Raw genomic sequence first — 16,736 nt, forward strand, 5'->3', positions numbered from 1 at the left:
TAAAACTAAGAGAGAAAGGCAAAGGGGTTGAGACTGTGCCCAATGCTACACAGAAGTCACTGGTGGATCTGGAAATAAGCCTAGGATTCCTGACTCCTGCCCTGGGTTACCCATCCTTATAGCCCAAGTTCAGAGGGCAGGTATACAACATGTGCTACAGACATTACCAAGTGTCCTAATCTCCCCTTTTAGGTTTTGCCAAACATCTAACTTACTAGCACAGTGGTGGCCAGACCACTTCTACTATAGCTTTTCTCTCTTTCTTCCTTGTAATGTTTCTGGAAAGGATATAACTGACCGCCTTTGCTTTTCCTAGGTGAGAGCCCAATGGGAGGAAAGTCCCCTGTAGGTCTCGACACTCACTTGACGTGGGAGCAGCTGGCATCTCAACTGTGTTAAATACAAAGCCCTCTTTCCTTATTGCTCCCTTCCCACCAGATGACAAATACATCAAGGGAGAGGAGGTGATGACCCACATTTCCATCCTTTTGAGTTAGTTCTCTGGAGGATTAACCCAGGAAAGGCCAATTCCTTACCTTATCACTGCACATCGTTTTCCTGTTTTGAACACAAAGAAATGTTACTTATGGGCCATGCTCAAAGCACACTCTAGAAATGAAAGCTATGCAGTAAGATGGATTATTTGATTTGTAAAGTGAGAAAATGTAATCCCTACTTTGAATAAAATCACTTGACAACTAACTTACTGCAGAATGCAGGGTCACACACAAAGCCAAGAATATGTAAATCAGATCAGGAGATGAAAAGGGCCAAGAGGAGAGCTCCTTGTTATTGAGAGTCCCTCTGGAAAGCTCACACAACTCAACCCGGACAATCAATTATCTTTGTTTGGCATATTTCTGAGTTTATTTTTTTTCAAGGTTCAGCCCTTAAAATTTCTTTCCCCTTCTTTGGGGACAGGGATCCAGAATTTTCCCAATCTGCAACACCTCCAGGTTCTCTCTCTTTACTATCTTTTCTACAATTAATTTTCTATTTCAGTTCAGTTTTTTCTTCTAGTTCCTATCCTGTACAAGGTATGCCCCCCCTCAAAGAATATCTGGGAAACACAAGTCCAAATTTACAAAACAGATGAAATAGGACTGGTCATTAATAGCAGATTAAGAAAACACCATTTTATGAAATCACTTACCAGTGCTCTTTTTTTTTTTTTTGATTGATTGATTGATTGATTGCTATGTTGGGTCATTTCTGTGCTAGGGCTTCCTCTAGTTGCGGCAAGCGGGGGCCACTCTTCATCGCGGTGCGCGGGCCTCTCACTATCGCAGCCTCTCGTTGCGGAGCACAGGTCCCAGACGCGCAGGCTCAGTAGTTGTGGCTCACGGGCCCAGTCGCTTCCGCGGCATGTGGGATCTTCCCAGACCAGGGCTCGAACCCGTGTCCCCCGCATTAGCAGGCAGGCCCTCAACCACTGCGCCACCAGGGAAGCCCACCAGTGCTCTTTAAAAATGGAAACTTCCCCTAGAAACTTTGTAAGATCCACCAGAACTTCTTTATTTCAACACTGTCTCAAAGAAAACAAGGTCTTTCTACAGTACATATTGTTTGCCTGAATAAAAGTCACCTTTTTGAGGGAAAAATATTAACTGCAAAGTATGTAAACATTTAAAAAGCTGACTTCAAAAGTAGTTTTATGAAACACAAGAGACATCTTGTAGTGTCCATATATAACTTTTTATTAAGAAAATGAACAAAATACATTCTTTCTCCATATGTACATTACATACAACATAATTCTACAACTGCAGTTGTTCAGCAGATCACTTATTTATTCACAAAGCAGTGTTAACACATTCACCAAACCTGGGATCAGAACATTACTTGTACTAAGAAACAAACAAAACCCTAAAAAGTCCATACAGATAGGGCAAAAGTAAGATAAAACAGAGAGGATGATGAGGGGAATGGGGAAGATTACGGAACACACTCCACACAGCCCAACGACGACTTAGAACAATAATGATGTTAGGGGACACCTGATGCCCAAAAACATTTGTTTAAAAACTACAACTAGCTTATGCCAGCTGTTTCAGATTTCCCTCATGATTTCCTTTCTGATTTAGGTACTTGAGGATACAGAAGAGGAGGGTAAAGGAAGGAGTAGAACCCTGAAAGGCTGCAGTTTTTTCCTTCACATATTAAGAAAAGGATTCTCATGAGATATAAAACTCTAAATCTTAGCTGGTAACCAGAGAAATACATTTTTTGGAGAGACATTTGCTAAGCACAGTAAGGGAACTCTTGTTTCAAGGACTCCTTATTTATATACTTACGTTCATTTCATCTGTTTTGCTTTGCTCTTCTCTGCATTTCCTTTGGCCTTTGAAAAGTACCTCATCCTTTTTAGGTGTGAGTTTAATTATGGTTGTATTAAAAAGTCCATCTAAACAGAAAGCTCTTGCATTCGTATGAATATGCTCCAAATGTCTATCATGGTGCATAAAGGGCTTAAAAATTCAAATTAATCTTAGAGATAAAATTTCCAATGACCTGAACAAGGCAGATCCCTACAGCTTTTGGGTAGTATCTTACATCTATAGTTTAGGCTTAAAAGATACATATCAACAGAATTATTTTCAGACTGTTTGTCTAGAAAAGGGCAATGCTTTAAAGGAATATAGTAAGGGTAGAGAAAAATGCTTGCGGACAATGAGGAATGGCTGTCAAAATTTTTTTTTTTTTTTTTTTTTTACTTTTTCTGGCCTTTACCATGTTGGATAACAGAAGGAAGTCAGGAAAAATAAAATAAGTAAGTCTCACCGGTTAAATACTAGTGGCTTTCCTTCTTCACACTTAGTAATTTCCTAAATTTCTATGATAAACATTTTCACAATTACAAAAATCAATAAATGTTGTTATTTATTTAAAAGGCCCATAAAAGATGTTTAACACTCTCCAACTTTCAGATGAGCTGGATGCTGTGACGCCATGTTTCCAGTCCAGGAGATGCTCTAACAGAGAAGGAGCTATCCATAGCGCTAATAAGCAGACCCAGAAGGACAGACAGAGTCTACGGGCTATGGATGGAGCTGTACCTTCCTCCTCAACCTAATCTGCAGTCCAACTTTGGTTATGAGGATCTATCTCTACCTAAAGGGATCTCAATTTCAGGCCAATAAGTATACACACACACACATACACACAGACCCACCCCATCATTCCATTGAAAAGGTGGAATCATGTTTGTTGCCAAGAACAACACAAGAAAAGGAGGCCCTAAGCTTTCCTGTACTCTTCTTCTGAGGCTGCAGACTCAGCTGTACATAGATTTTGAAGTGGTGACAGGGAAGAAATCTCATTAAAAAGAAAAACCTATCTCCATAAAAGAATCTGCTCATAGAAAAATGTCTCATTATTTTGCAATTTCTAAATTGAGCTATACATAAAAGAAAATTAATACTATACTATTTAATTCATTCAATTCAAAAGACATTTTATGACAAGTCAAAAAAGCAAGCTGGCTTGAAGAATAACACAATCACAGCATATCTTGGTCAGGCTAAATGTAATGCTTAAGAAAGTGAGTCCACTTTTATTTCTCTAAATGGGTGGTTTACAATTGAGGGAGAAATCAGTTTACAACTGGTCACCAAAATCATTTTTCTGGGAAAGGAAAAAATATCTCAAAAAGGAGACCATGTGCATGACTTTTAAAAACATATACCTTCCCCATAGAAGACTACTTGCATTTAAACTTTTGGACTTTGATATCCTACTATCAAATTTGGGGTTGGGTAGACAATTACTTTAATATGTCTTATAACTTTCTATTCAGTGCTCTTACAAGTATAGTTAATCTGTATGTGTAAAATTAAGCGAAGCCTTTATAAAGGTGCAAGTACCCTAAGACTTCTAAAGTAGGCAATTAAAAAAATGTAAAGTTAGTATGCTAACACATATATATGGAATCTAAAAAACAAAATGGTTCTGATGAACCTAAGGACAGGACAGGAATAAGGACACAGATGTAGAGAATGGACTTGAGGACACAGGGAGGGGGAAGGGGAAGCTGGGACGAAGTGAGAGAGTAGCACTGACACATATACACTACCAAATGTAAAATACATAGCTAGTGGGAAGCAGCCGCATAGCACAGGGAGATCAGCTCGGTGCTTTGTGTCCACCTAGAGGGGTGGGATAGGGAGGGTGGGAGGGAGATGCAAGAGAGAGGAGATATGGGGATACATGTAAACATATAGCTGATTCACTTTGTTATACAGCAAAAACTAACACAACAATGTAAAGCAATTATACTCCAATAAAGATGTTAAACACAAATAAAAAAATAAATATAAAAAATAAAAAATGTAAAGTTATACATCTCTGTCCTCAGTTTTCCCTTTTATCTTAAGAAGGAAAAAATAGCAAACTACAAGGCAATGTGATAAAACAGTCACTTGCCAAAATCTGATGGCATGGTCCTGATGGTATAAGATCCTCTCCTTTGTTGCAAAATGAATTTATACAGCTCTGCCAGTTGCAATGGAATTGAACTTATTCTAAATACCTTCTCTAATTTAATTAATCACTTCACAGATGTGGAGGAAACCTAAAGAATAAACCAAAATTATTAAATACTTCTACTGCCAAGCCCAGAACTCATGTATTTCCTGGAAAAGTAGAATAAACAGAGACCCTTTGGATTATGTATAATTAATTTATTTTAAAACATGGAAACTAAATTGATGTCAGTTCAATTCTGTATGGGTTAGAAGTTAAACACGAAATGACAATTTTCTTCCTATTTTAAAGGGTTAGAAAATGAACACCAACCAAATGACACTAGCTAAATTGTAACAAAGCCTTTCTTGAGATTTGTTAACAAAGGAGAGAAATTAAGCTCAAAATTGGCTACTTGAGTAACTCCTTAATCATGCACACAGGCCTGTTCCTATATCACACAGGGTTTTTCCTTCCTGCCAATTAATTTGGCATTCATTAAGCACTGAATGAAACTGAAGAATGATGATCTCCTTGGGCTGGTATTTGCATGGCAGACAGCTCAGATATCCAAACTAACCGCTGTGAATGCTAGCATCCCAGATGGTACAGAGCTGTGTTGCAGGAAGAGCTTAAACTCCATGAAAAAGCAAGTCCCCTGGGAGCCCCAAAACTGCATGTTAAAATGTTTTATTGCTGGTTTTCCCTCTGAATCCTTATCAAGGAATTGGCTGTACATAAGAAACTGCTCACCTAGTTTAAGAGCTAGAGCCCATCACACTGGGTTTTCTGTTTTGAGATCTCTATCAGCTACTTGGGAGACAGTGAGGAAAGCAACTAACCAAGAAATGCTGCTTTCCAAAGACTATTCAGAACTGAGCTTTGATCCCTCTTGATAGTCTTCTTCTCAGCACTGCATTAAATTAATTTAGGGTTAGAAATGAAGAGCTTTCTTTCTCATTTAGATCTGTGGACCTTCAAAACCATGAGCAAAAAGCTCCTATTTTTCCTTCTTTAACATACCCTCATTCTCCTCTCTAGCTCTGTTCCTGAGGTTCAATACCTCCAAGTGAAAATGCCACAGACAGGCAAAACAGAACATTGTGTACAAATGTCTAACATTGTGTACAATAATTCATTGAGACTAAACAGCAGATAAAAAGGTAAAAAAGAAGACAAATTAGTTCATAATTACAAGTGATGCCTTACAACTGGTCTACTTCCCTACTAAACATTTCTCCCTTTTTCTTGTTGACCCTATAGCTCTCAGATAACATCCACATAACATTCTGTTTTCAATCAAGCTAGGCAGTGTTTGAGGACATGATAGTATATATTTGTAAAAATTATTTCCAAATAATGACTATTGTGGAAGATGAACTAGAACTACCCTTTGATTTTCAGGTTTTTAAGTTCTGAATTGGGATCCAGTTCAAGATCTATAACTTTAGAGTTCCACCTAACAGAAAAGACATAGTGATATGGTTTCCCACAAGGGCATCTCTCTCTGCCCCACGAGAAAATCTGGTTTACTATAACCTCTAATGACTCCTTAGGTTAAGTGCTATAAATCTATTGTCAGAGGATTTAGCTAAGAAAAATAATGGAAACAATTCACAGTATTTGTGGGATAGGAAGAAATCAAGGTTTAAAAATTATGTATAAATAAAATCTCTTAAGATAGCAGTTTTTTTGAAAGATAAAAAGAGCATCTGGTGAAGAAATCAATAAACTACAATCATGAGTCCTCCCCATCAAAACAAATGGTGGTGACATCATTCAGCTGATCTAGGTGGCTCCTAATTAATTATTTCAACAAACTTTGAAACTTCCATCTTCAACTGAAATACCTCTAGACTACAAGTTTTGGGCAGCCAATGTCATTTCAGCAATAATACAAATCACAGGGACATGTAGGCCATAGTCAAAAATCACAAAAGAATAATGTTATTGACTAATAAGGAATACAAAAATTTTGAGTGGAAGAACCCAAAGATCTAATCTACAACTACTGTCATATGCAGACCCTCTATGATTACCCCTCTAATAACTATGAACTTTTTCTGAGGGAGCCTGCATATCTTAGATTAAGGACTATCTTAAGAATTTAAAAGTTAGTGAAAGTTCAGGCCAGAATTTCTGCAAAAGGATGAAATTACGTATGAACATGTATTTTTTCAAAAAAGAAAGGTTACAAAGGGAATATTTTTTACAGCTAGATGACGTTGTTTAAAGTACACATTGTAATGATCCTCTCTCATAGAAATCACTTCAAACCATAATTTTCAACTGCTTTGCAACATTCAATCAGCTAGAGAGTTAACACAACATTCACCCAGGAAAAAATTAAATGACCCACAATTATCCAATGAATTTCATATTGTGTTAAGAATAATTATAGGGTAACTCCTTCCATGACACTGAGTTTAATTCAGAAAATAAAATCAGAAACATACTCCTTTCTAAGTGCTTTCTGATTCATTAAGCATCATTCTCAATCTCTCACCAATGATTAAGTACCTCAAACTAGTTTTTGTTTATAAATTAGATTTTAAAACTGTTTTATTACATGAAACTCTGCTAATGTATCTCTAAATAGCACTTTTAAGGCAGATGTGAAAAGATCCACTAGAAAGATAAGCTAGCAAACCATTTATATTCAAGACATATTTCACCAAAGAATGCAGTTTACAATCTTAAACAAATCACTGAGCTCTAAAGCCAACAAGCTTTTCTGTGATAAATCAGTGTATTAACTTTCTAATGTTTTCTATCAGTTTTTACTTATTAGACATAGATAAGTCAGTTTTAATGAAAACCAGGTCTGAAAAGACAATCTTGCTAAAGGTTAATACTGTCTGCTTTAGCACAGAGTTAGGCACCCAAATCTGAATTCCTTTGCTTCACAGGAGATTGATATGTGTGAATTAATCAAGCTGGCCACATGAGGTCTCTGTCATTCCACAAAATGCAACTGCATTTTGAAAGTATCTTGCAAATCAGATAATTAATTTCTCATGAGGTATAAGCACTGAAAATGTTAGAGATCTAGTTTATTTCTAGTTTAAATTATTTCTAGTTTATTATTCTGGAATAATATATTCCATGGAAAAAGGAGAAATGGGGATGAAACTGAAGCTAGGGATAGTGACACTGAGCAAACTGTACCCCACTAACTAATGCACTAACTAATGTTTCAATCTGGGGCTCACTAAGCTAGAATGAAAGAATTTTTAAGTAGTAAAGCATAGATATTTGGCTAAACAATGTATATAAATACCAAATTAGATTATTTAAATTATAATATAGTGCTGGAATACTTGGAAATACATGTAGCTCCTCACTAAATATATAAAGAAGTTTCATATCAGGGTTCTGATGTCGAAAGTGAGCAATGTGTCAATCTTGGTCACGGATATAATGAAGCCTACATTCTCCTGCAATCATTACCAGCAGTGCCTCATTAAAGCCCCAGGGTACAAATTTTGACTTACCTAGTCAATAACTTCCTAAATACAGTCTATGTCACTTAAGCAACACTGAACAGTTTGCTATGACTCAACCCCATTTAAACATGTTAGTGAAAAAAAAAATGCTGTTAAGTGAAGAAAAGGGAAAAGGTTCCACTTCAAGTGAGGAAAGATGAAATTAGAACAAGCATGTTTAGAAAACAACCAGTAGAGAGTCAGAGAAAAATAAGAACAAACAAAATCACTGAGTTCAAGAACTGAGTTTCCTCCAAATATGGAATCTAAGGAACGGAAAAAAATGACCAAAAAAAGCACTATAAAAATAAATGGTGGAGGGAAGCAGAATTTCATTTGGTTATGGTTTTTGAAGTGCCAGAATTCACAGTGAGCAAAACTAGAGCTTTTACATTTAGAAATTCTTAACAAGTTCTTTCCTATCAACCTGTTTCCATGAAATGAGTTCAACAGGCTACAATATTAGCAATATTAATATTTTATGTTCTTGACGGTCAGGGAAATCTTTTAATGAAACTGCCTAAGTATGTAGGCAGATTCTATTTGCTCACCCATAAAGTCAACTGGTTATTCTGCAGCTACACAACTTGGTACTTACTGAATTATGTACTATATCTTTCACAAGGTAAGGAACAAATCTAATTGTTTAATAAATCACTACTGATTGCTTTGGGATGCTTGGAAAGCCAAGCAGTCCAAGATTCAAGCCTAGAACTAGGACAAATATACTTCTGTCCTTCCCCCAAAGACGTGAAACCATGCAATAATGACAGACTGAAGAGGGACCTTAAAGTCTCATTCCTATACATGAGACTTTTCAAAAGTGCAATTCAATTTCTTCTTTCTTTGGTGAGGCCTAATCTTGCTATTCGGGGACACAGTAAATTCTCTAAAGTCATTCACTTGGAAGAGCCACTGGACTGATGGACATTTATTATACTTAACCTGCTTTAAGCATGGTGGGTATCAGTTGCATACAGCACACTTTTTGAGCAAATGTAAGCACTGGCCAGGTTTAAATTTCCTATGTTGCATTCCACAGCACCTCATGGAACAATACATACCACCACTCCTCACAAAAAAAGGAACAGTGGAAAAGCCCATCTGCCTTTTAGTTTAATAAAAAATATTTGCACCATTATTTTTCTTTTTCTCCATTAAAAAAGCCTGGTCTATGTGTTTAATGAAATGCCTGTCAGCTGTATTCCACTGGACAATTACAAACCATTATTCTTTAAAATATCAGTATATAGAAGCAGAGCTAATGTGTATGAAAATAAACAAAAACGTAGCTCTGGAACCCATCCTCCCAAATGAAAATGCTATAAAGAGATAGCACAAGGAAGAAATCGAAGCCCTGGTCCTGCACAGCTCTACCAGGGGAATGAGTCATTTTCTTCCAAAATTACTACAGAGATATCAATGAACATGCTAATCACAACTAGAATCCTCCTGCTGGTAATTTTGAGAATGGCTCTTAAAGGTTCTGAACTATATTCTCTCCTCAGTTTAAGGTTTCTGTGACTCAAAGCTTTGTAATACCCACTATAAAATATATCATTATAGAAATACTATATACCAATCTCAGATAAGTGTGTGGAACAATCTCAGGTTTCACTTTTTAGTTCTATGACAAGGAGCGTAAATTAGAGCCCTCTGTTCCTCCTACTGTTTAATGTAATACAAGACTAGTCAACGGAGACACATATATCACTTAAATATACATCAATTGCCCTACAGAACTATATACTGTTAAGAATGAAGAGGTAAACAAATGATACATATCACTTACAAGCAGCTGTGTGATTCAAGGTAAAGTGAAATGGGAAGAAAGGAGAAAGAAGAAAGGCCAAACAACCCAACAACAAAATTCCAATTCTTGTAGCACTGAGTCTGTGAACAGTGCTTACTTGCCCCAATTTTATAAAACTGAAATAAAAATCAGAAAAGGGTATACTGCCTGATTTTTTCTTTTATACTCATCAATTCTTAAAAGTTAAAGTAATAAAATATATATATATATATTTAAATGGAAAGTATACCGATTTCACTTTATTAGCCTAATTTAGGAATGGGATGAGGACTATGGGGTTGAGGTCAGGTGTGAAGGAAGAGGGTTAAAATTTGTGACAGCAAAGATCCCTTCAAAATTCTGGTGCAGTCCTCAGTCACTGCAGCCTAATTGTCAGTCAATAGAGTTGAAATCCAGAATACTGAAAGCAGACTCCTGTGCTCCATTTCTGTCCAGGTACTCTTCAGTCACAGTGTGATGAGGTCCACCAGGTTGCCTTTAGGAGGAGTCATGCTGTCAGGAAAGAAATTTACTAAGGTGTCAAAGAGCTGAGTTCTTTGAGCATAGGTGTGATCCACATCGGAAAAGCCTGGTGAAGGAGAGATATAAAGAAACTCATCCACTGTGTTAAAACTCAACATGTAACAGAAAAGCTAGTTGAGAAAAGCAGCAAAGTATAATGGAAAAACCAAAACCAAATCAGGCTTTGAAACCAGACAGACATGGGTCCTGATCCCAGTTCTACTACCTAGCACTGGTATGATCTCAGGTAAGGTAATCAGCCTTTCTTCAACTGTTTCCTCAGCTATAAATCTGTGATAATCCTGTTTATGTCGTAGGTTTACAGTGCAGATTAAATGCAATTATGTGAAAACCACCTAGTAGAATGACTAGTACTTTAGTAACTAATACTGATTTCTCTTCTTTTCCTTATAAGCATTTTCCTCTTCTAGTCCACTGAGGAATTTTCATTCCTCTTTTCTGACTTTTTAATGCTTTTGAGCACTAAAAATTTTTTGATAATAAAAATATAATAAGAATGAAAGGCGTCTTTAGAAAGTAGTGTAAAATCATTAAGCCCCGGAGAGCTGCAAGAAGTCTCAGAGAACTGAGTGAAAATACAGACAGCTGAGGTTAAGAAATATATCTATAACACACAGAACGATACCTGGCACATAGGAAATACCATGTATTTATGGTACTATGCATCAGGCTCTATGCTAGGCACACATCATGTGAAAAATAGAGAGCAATGAACTTTTATCTAGATGAATGTTCTAGTGAAAGACATTCTAAAAAGGCTAAGATCATTGAACCATAAGATTTTTTCCCCCTTAATATCTAGTAAACACTTAATTTTCAAGTTTACTCCAGCCAAGGAAATATTCAGTGAGATGACTCTTTCCTTTAGTCAGCCAGTAATAGTATTGCTCCCCCAGCTGTTTCAAATTTCTTATGCACATATGAAGAGTGAAAATGAAAAAATAAAGTAGTCTATTGATTTTCCCCATTCCTGAGATGGCTAACTGAATATGAGAGGCCTACTGAATGCCATCAGAAACAGAAATAGTGCCAGAAAGTTCTTTATGCCATGATAATCAGTGAAGACTATTTCAAATTGGACTGATTTTCAGTTAACTTAGAATACAGTTTTAGATGCAATCTGCCTTTTAATCTTGTAAAGACCATGAACAGAACAGAAAGAACATTGCCAAGGATACCAGTTTCCTGGAAGGAAAATAAACAATGTCTCAAGAAAGGTACATTCCTCCTTATTTAAAAAAAAAAAAAATTATTACTATTTTAAGTGTGAGGGCAAATGTTTACTTCTTTGAGATGAGTTTTAGATTTAACAAAGCCTACTACTATATCACAGAAATGAATGGAAGGAAGTAGTCCAAAATGTAAACAAAGGTTACCCCTGAATGGTGAGATTGTATTTTTTCTATTTTAAGTTTTTCTGAGTTTTCTAAATTGCTTTATTTTCGACTTATTTTGAAAAATTTCAAACTCACAGAAAAGTTTCAAGAATAGTACAACAAACATTCATATACATACATCCTTACCTAGATTAACCAACTGTTAACATTTTGCCACATATTTTTTCATTCTCTCCTGTTCTCTATGTGTGTTTGTATACCCCACTCATACTTTTTTTGTGGAACTACTTGGGAGTAAAGTGTAGACATCGTCACCCCTAAATACTTGAGTTCATTTCACCTAAGAACAAGAACATTCACTTAAATAACTACTATATATTAAATTTAGGAAATTTAACATTTATGTCCCGAAAATCTTTATAGTCATTTTCCCCACTAATCTAAAATTCAAGATCAAACACTATATTTAGTTATCCAACCTCTTTAGCTGGAATAGTTCCTCAACCTCTCTTTGTTTTTTTTTTTGTTTGTTTGTGACACTGTTATAAAAAAACCAAAGAGCAGTAATGTAGTAGAATGTATTAAATTTGAGGTGTCTGATTGCTTCCTTATGATCAGATTCAGTTTATGAAGTTGGCAAGAACACTACACAGAGATGCTGTTTCCTTCCCAATGCATCATCTTAGGAGGCATGTGGTATCAGTTTGTTCCAATACTGAGGATGTTAACTATGATCATCTGGTTAAACTGGTGTATGACAGATTTCTCCAATGTAAATGTGTACTTTTCTACCTTTGCAGTTAATAAAATATTGATGAGAAGATAGTTTGAAACTGTGCAAATATCCTGTTCTCCAAGAGATCTGCACCCAATGATTTTAGCATTAACTGATGATTCTTGCTAAAACAATTATTATGCATATGATGGTGATTTCCTAACTTGACAATTCCTTCTAGATTCATTGGATGACATTAATTGCAAAGAAGAGTTTTCCTTTTCCTTCCTTCATTTTATTTCTCTATTTGCATTAGTATATACTCATGAGTCATTTTCTTGTTCAAAAGGTTATATCCATTCCTGTCATTATTCATTTTAATACTCATATGTTCTCCCTCTGTATCTTTTTGAAATATCCCCATTACTTTTTGAGTACCTCCTTACTTTCTGGCACAGTAAGATCTCCAAGCTTATATTTACACAGCTCTGGAGTCCGCCATTTTCCCCAGGAACCCTAATTCCTTTTAGTGGCGAATGATATTTAGAAACCAAGATCAGTTGTGCTAATTGCCAGGGGTGGTGTTGTTTCTAGGTCTATACATATATTCACACATATTATACACACATCTCTTTAAAAATACCCAAAATCATTAGTCCATGCTTTTATTGCTAATTCAGTTTTTTAAGAACCTCACAGAGTTCTTCCTCTCCTTATTCCATTCCATGTTTATAGCTCCTTTCTCCTACTAGGAAAACCTACTCCCAGCAATATCATCATACTTATTCATTTGTTAAACCTAAAACACACAAAACAAGTTCCAGAATTACTATACCCAAACCATTACCAGCAAAATTCAAGATTTCCTTGTTTTTATCGTCTTTAGAATATACTTCACTGATAGTATATAGTCTAAGCTGTATTTAAAAAGGTTTAATTCTTTTTTCCCCTACTGTGCAATTATGTTACCAACTTGATAAACATGTTTGTTTCTGTTCCTATTCAACTTTAGGGCTTCTCACATCTTTTATTTTATTTTCTTTATTTGTAAAAATGCTGTGGTACATTATATTTTTAAGAGAAGCTACTGATTCTGTGATAGTACTCTATAAAATAATACCATTTTCATGAGATCAAATGATTTAGGAGGGAAGGAAACAAACACCGAGTCTCTACTACATGCTAGTTTCTTTATGTATGACATTTCATTGTCACAAAAATAACCCAACAAAGCAGTTACCATAAACTCCAATTTCAGATGAAACACTTAGAGAGTCAGTCATTTAATAAGGCATCACAGTTGGTGAGGAAAGCGAATGGAGTGTGAACCCAGGTCTATCTGACTCCAAAGCCCATTTATTTTTATTAACTGAGTGCTTATTAAATTGTAGGCAATGTGCTAAATTCATTTAATCCTCAAAAGAACCTTTTATTTTTATTCACCTTTTACCAGTAAGGAACTTGAAATTTACACTCTCATTAGATGAATGGTTAAATTATGGTAGAGCCCTATTATGGGATATTGTGTATCACTTACAAATACAATAAATCTAGTATAGTTTCATGTAAGCACCTCCAAGCCACATCATTAAATTTTAAAGTTATGTGGAGAATACATGTTTTTATATTATATAATAAATAAAACCAGAAAACATAAAACCATACGTGTGTGTGTGTGTGTGAGTGTGTACATATATACCGTTGATCCTCACTATTCACAGATTCCATATTTGTACATTTGCTTACGTGCTAAAATTTGTAACCCCCAAATCAGTATTTGTGCCACTTTTGTGGTCACTCACAGACATACACAGAGTGGCAAAAATTTGAGTCACCACATGTAAATATATGTTCTCAACTGAGGTCAACTAGGTAATGCTCTGCCTTCTTGTTTCAGCTCTCATACTATAAACAAGTGTCCTTTTCACAGTCTACTTGGTGTCATGTTCTTCACATTCTGTGTTTTTTGTTGGTGACTTCACTGCTTAAAATGGCCCCCAAGTGTGGTGTTGAAGTGATGGCTAGTGTTCCTAAGGCAAGAAGGCTGCAATGTGCCTTATGAGGAACATACACGTTAGATAAGCTTCGTTCAGGAATGAGTTATAGTGCTGTTGGTGTGAGTTCAATATTAATGAATCAACAGTATAAATACACAAGTAAGGTGTGTTCCTGTTGAAAGAAAGCAACATTATGTTATTAATCAATTGACAAAAAGTCTGTGACAAGAGGCTTATAGGAACCTATCTCTGTATTTTCCATAGGAGCAAAGGGTCAGTATTCACCAATTCAGTGTTATAGGTGACTTCATAGACTATTACTGTGAGTAATGGGAATCAACTCTACCTGTATGTTGGTGTATAAAGATCTGCCAGATACAAGTGGTTACATTTGAGGGAAGCAGGCAGGGACTGAGGGAAGTTGTTCAAACAGAATCTTAATATTAAAAAAAAAATACATTAAAAATGGGTAGGGCACCAGGAAACTCATCAACAGCAACATGACTACTTAAATGGTAGAGACAGGACAAAAAAGGTTGCACTGATTTTAAATCTCATGCTCCTAACTACTGTTTCTCTCACTTCATTTTCACCATACAGTGGAATGAGGAACTTATCGCTCAGAGTAGTGGAAACTGGTAAAGCTCAATGAGAAGTAGTACAGTTAGTGATTTAGTTCTGAAGCCAAACTACTAAGGTGTGAATCCTGGTTTTGCTACTCACTAGCACTTTTCCTGGGCAACTTACTTTAGCCTCTCTGTGTTCCAGTTTCTTCACATATAATAAAAGGGGATCATACTAGTGCTACTTCATAGGGTTATTATGAAGATTAAGTGAGTTATGACATGTAAAGTGTTTAGAATAGTACCTGGTCCCACAGTAAGTGCTCAATAAATATTAGCTATCACTTTATCATTACTACTGTGACTGAAGACAATGACTGCTCTAAAAGAAAGTGACCTATTAGGAATATACTTTTTAAAAAATTTATTAAAAATTAATTTATTTTATTTATTCTTTTTTTTGGCTGCATTGGGTCTTCATTGCTGTGCGCAGGCTTCCTCTAGTTGTGGCAAGCGAGGTCTAATCTTCGTTGCAGTGCATGGGCTCTAGGTGCTTGGGCTTTGGCAGTTATGGCACGTGGGCTCAGTAGTTGTGGCTTGCAGGCTCTAGAGCACAGGCTCAGTAGTTGTGGTGCACAGGCTTAGTTGCTCTGCGGCATGTGGGATCTTCCCGGCCCAGGGCTTGAACCCGTGTCCCCTGCGTTCGCAGATGGATTCTTAACCACTGCGCCACCAGGGAAGCCCCAGGAATATACTTTTTGTTTGTTTGTTTGTTTTTGTTTAACAGATTTTTTTTTTTAATTAATTAATTTATTTTTGGCTGTGTTGGGTCTTCGTTTCTGTGCGAGGGCTTTCTCTAGTTGCGGCAAGCGGGGGCCACTCTTCATCGCGGTGCGCGGGCCTCTCACTATCGCGGCCTCTCTTGTTGCGGAGCACAGGCTCCAGGCGCGCAGGCTCAGTAATTGTGGCTCACGGGCCCAGTTGCTCCGTGGCATGTGGGATCTTCCCAGACCAGGGCTCGAACCCGTGTCCCCTGCATTGGCAGGCAGATTCTCAACCACTGCGCCACCAGGGAAGCCCCAGAAATATACTTTTAAGTTAACATCCTATACAGGCTAGGTAGCTTTTCCTATTTATGGTAATAAGGAAGAAATAGCAAGAATTCTCATTTTTCTCCTAGATAGAAGTTTCTTTGTGTTTACATTTCTTATTTCTAAAATAAACTCATTATTATATAAAAATCACCTGTAAACATGTGGGCTAAAGACAGGAGGCTGGGGCTTCCCTGGTGGCGCAGTGGTTGAGAGTCTGCCTGACAATGCAGGGGACACGGGTTCGAGCCCTGGTCTGGGAAGATCCCACATGCCGCAGAGCAACTAGGGCCGTGAGCCACAACTACTGAGCCTGCGCGTCTGGAGCCTGTGCTCCGCAACAAGAGAGGCCGCGACAGTGAGAGGCCCGCGCACCGCGATGAAGAGTGGCCCCCGCTTGCCACAACTAGAGAAAGCCCTCGCACAGAAACGAAGACCCAACACAGCCAAAAATAAATATAAATAAAATAAAAAAATTAAAAAAAAAAAAAAAAAAAAAAAAAGACAGGAGGCTGAAGAAAGTCTCTTGCTGAAATCTAAGTTTGGTGGATTTAGTACAAGTATACAGGTTAAAAGGGCACAGTAAATGCTGTGAAACCCCTAAGGTTCCTCATTCACGAATGTCAACACACTGCCAAAGAGCACTGCACTTCAGACATAAAATATTTTAAACAGTTGCCTGAATTCATACTTGCACATCACATACGGACTATAAAACTTCTAAAGAAAGGTGTGAAGACCAAGAAAGCCAA

At 36.8% G+C, this 16,736-nt stretch overlaps 1 protein-coding gene across 4 annotated transcripts in view; it reads right to left on the minus strand.

The window, feature by feature from the left end:
* Positions 1-1,679: 1,679 nt before the first annotated feature.
* Positions 1,680-16,736, minus strand: part of MKLN1 (muskelin 1) — a 379,019-nt gene continuing 363,962 nt past the window's right edge. For all 4 annotated transcript variants that reach the window (XM_007177144.3, XM_007177145.3, XM_007177143.3 and 1 more), the window contains one exon: positions 1,680-10,327. In XM_007177144.3, coding sequence (XP_007177206.1) covers positions 10,206-10,327 — 122 coding nt within the window. In that variant the 3' untranslated portion in view covers positions 1,680-10,205. The remainder of the gene's footprint in view (positions 10,328-16,736) is intronic.

The sequence above is a fragment of the Balaenoptera acutorostrata genome, chromosome 7 (genome assembly GCF_949987535.1).
Source record: "Balaenoptera acutorostrata chromosome 7, mBalAcu1.1, whole genome shotgun sequence".
NCBI lineage: Eukaryota > Metazoa > Chordata > Mammalia > Artiodactyla > Balaenopteridae > Balaenoptera > Balaenoptera acutorostrata.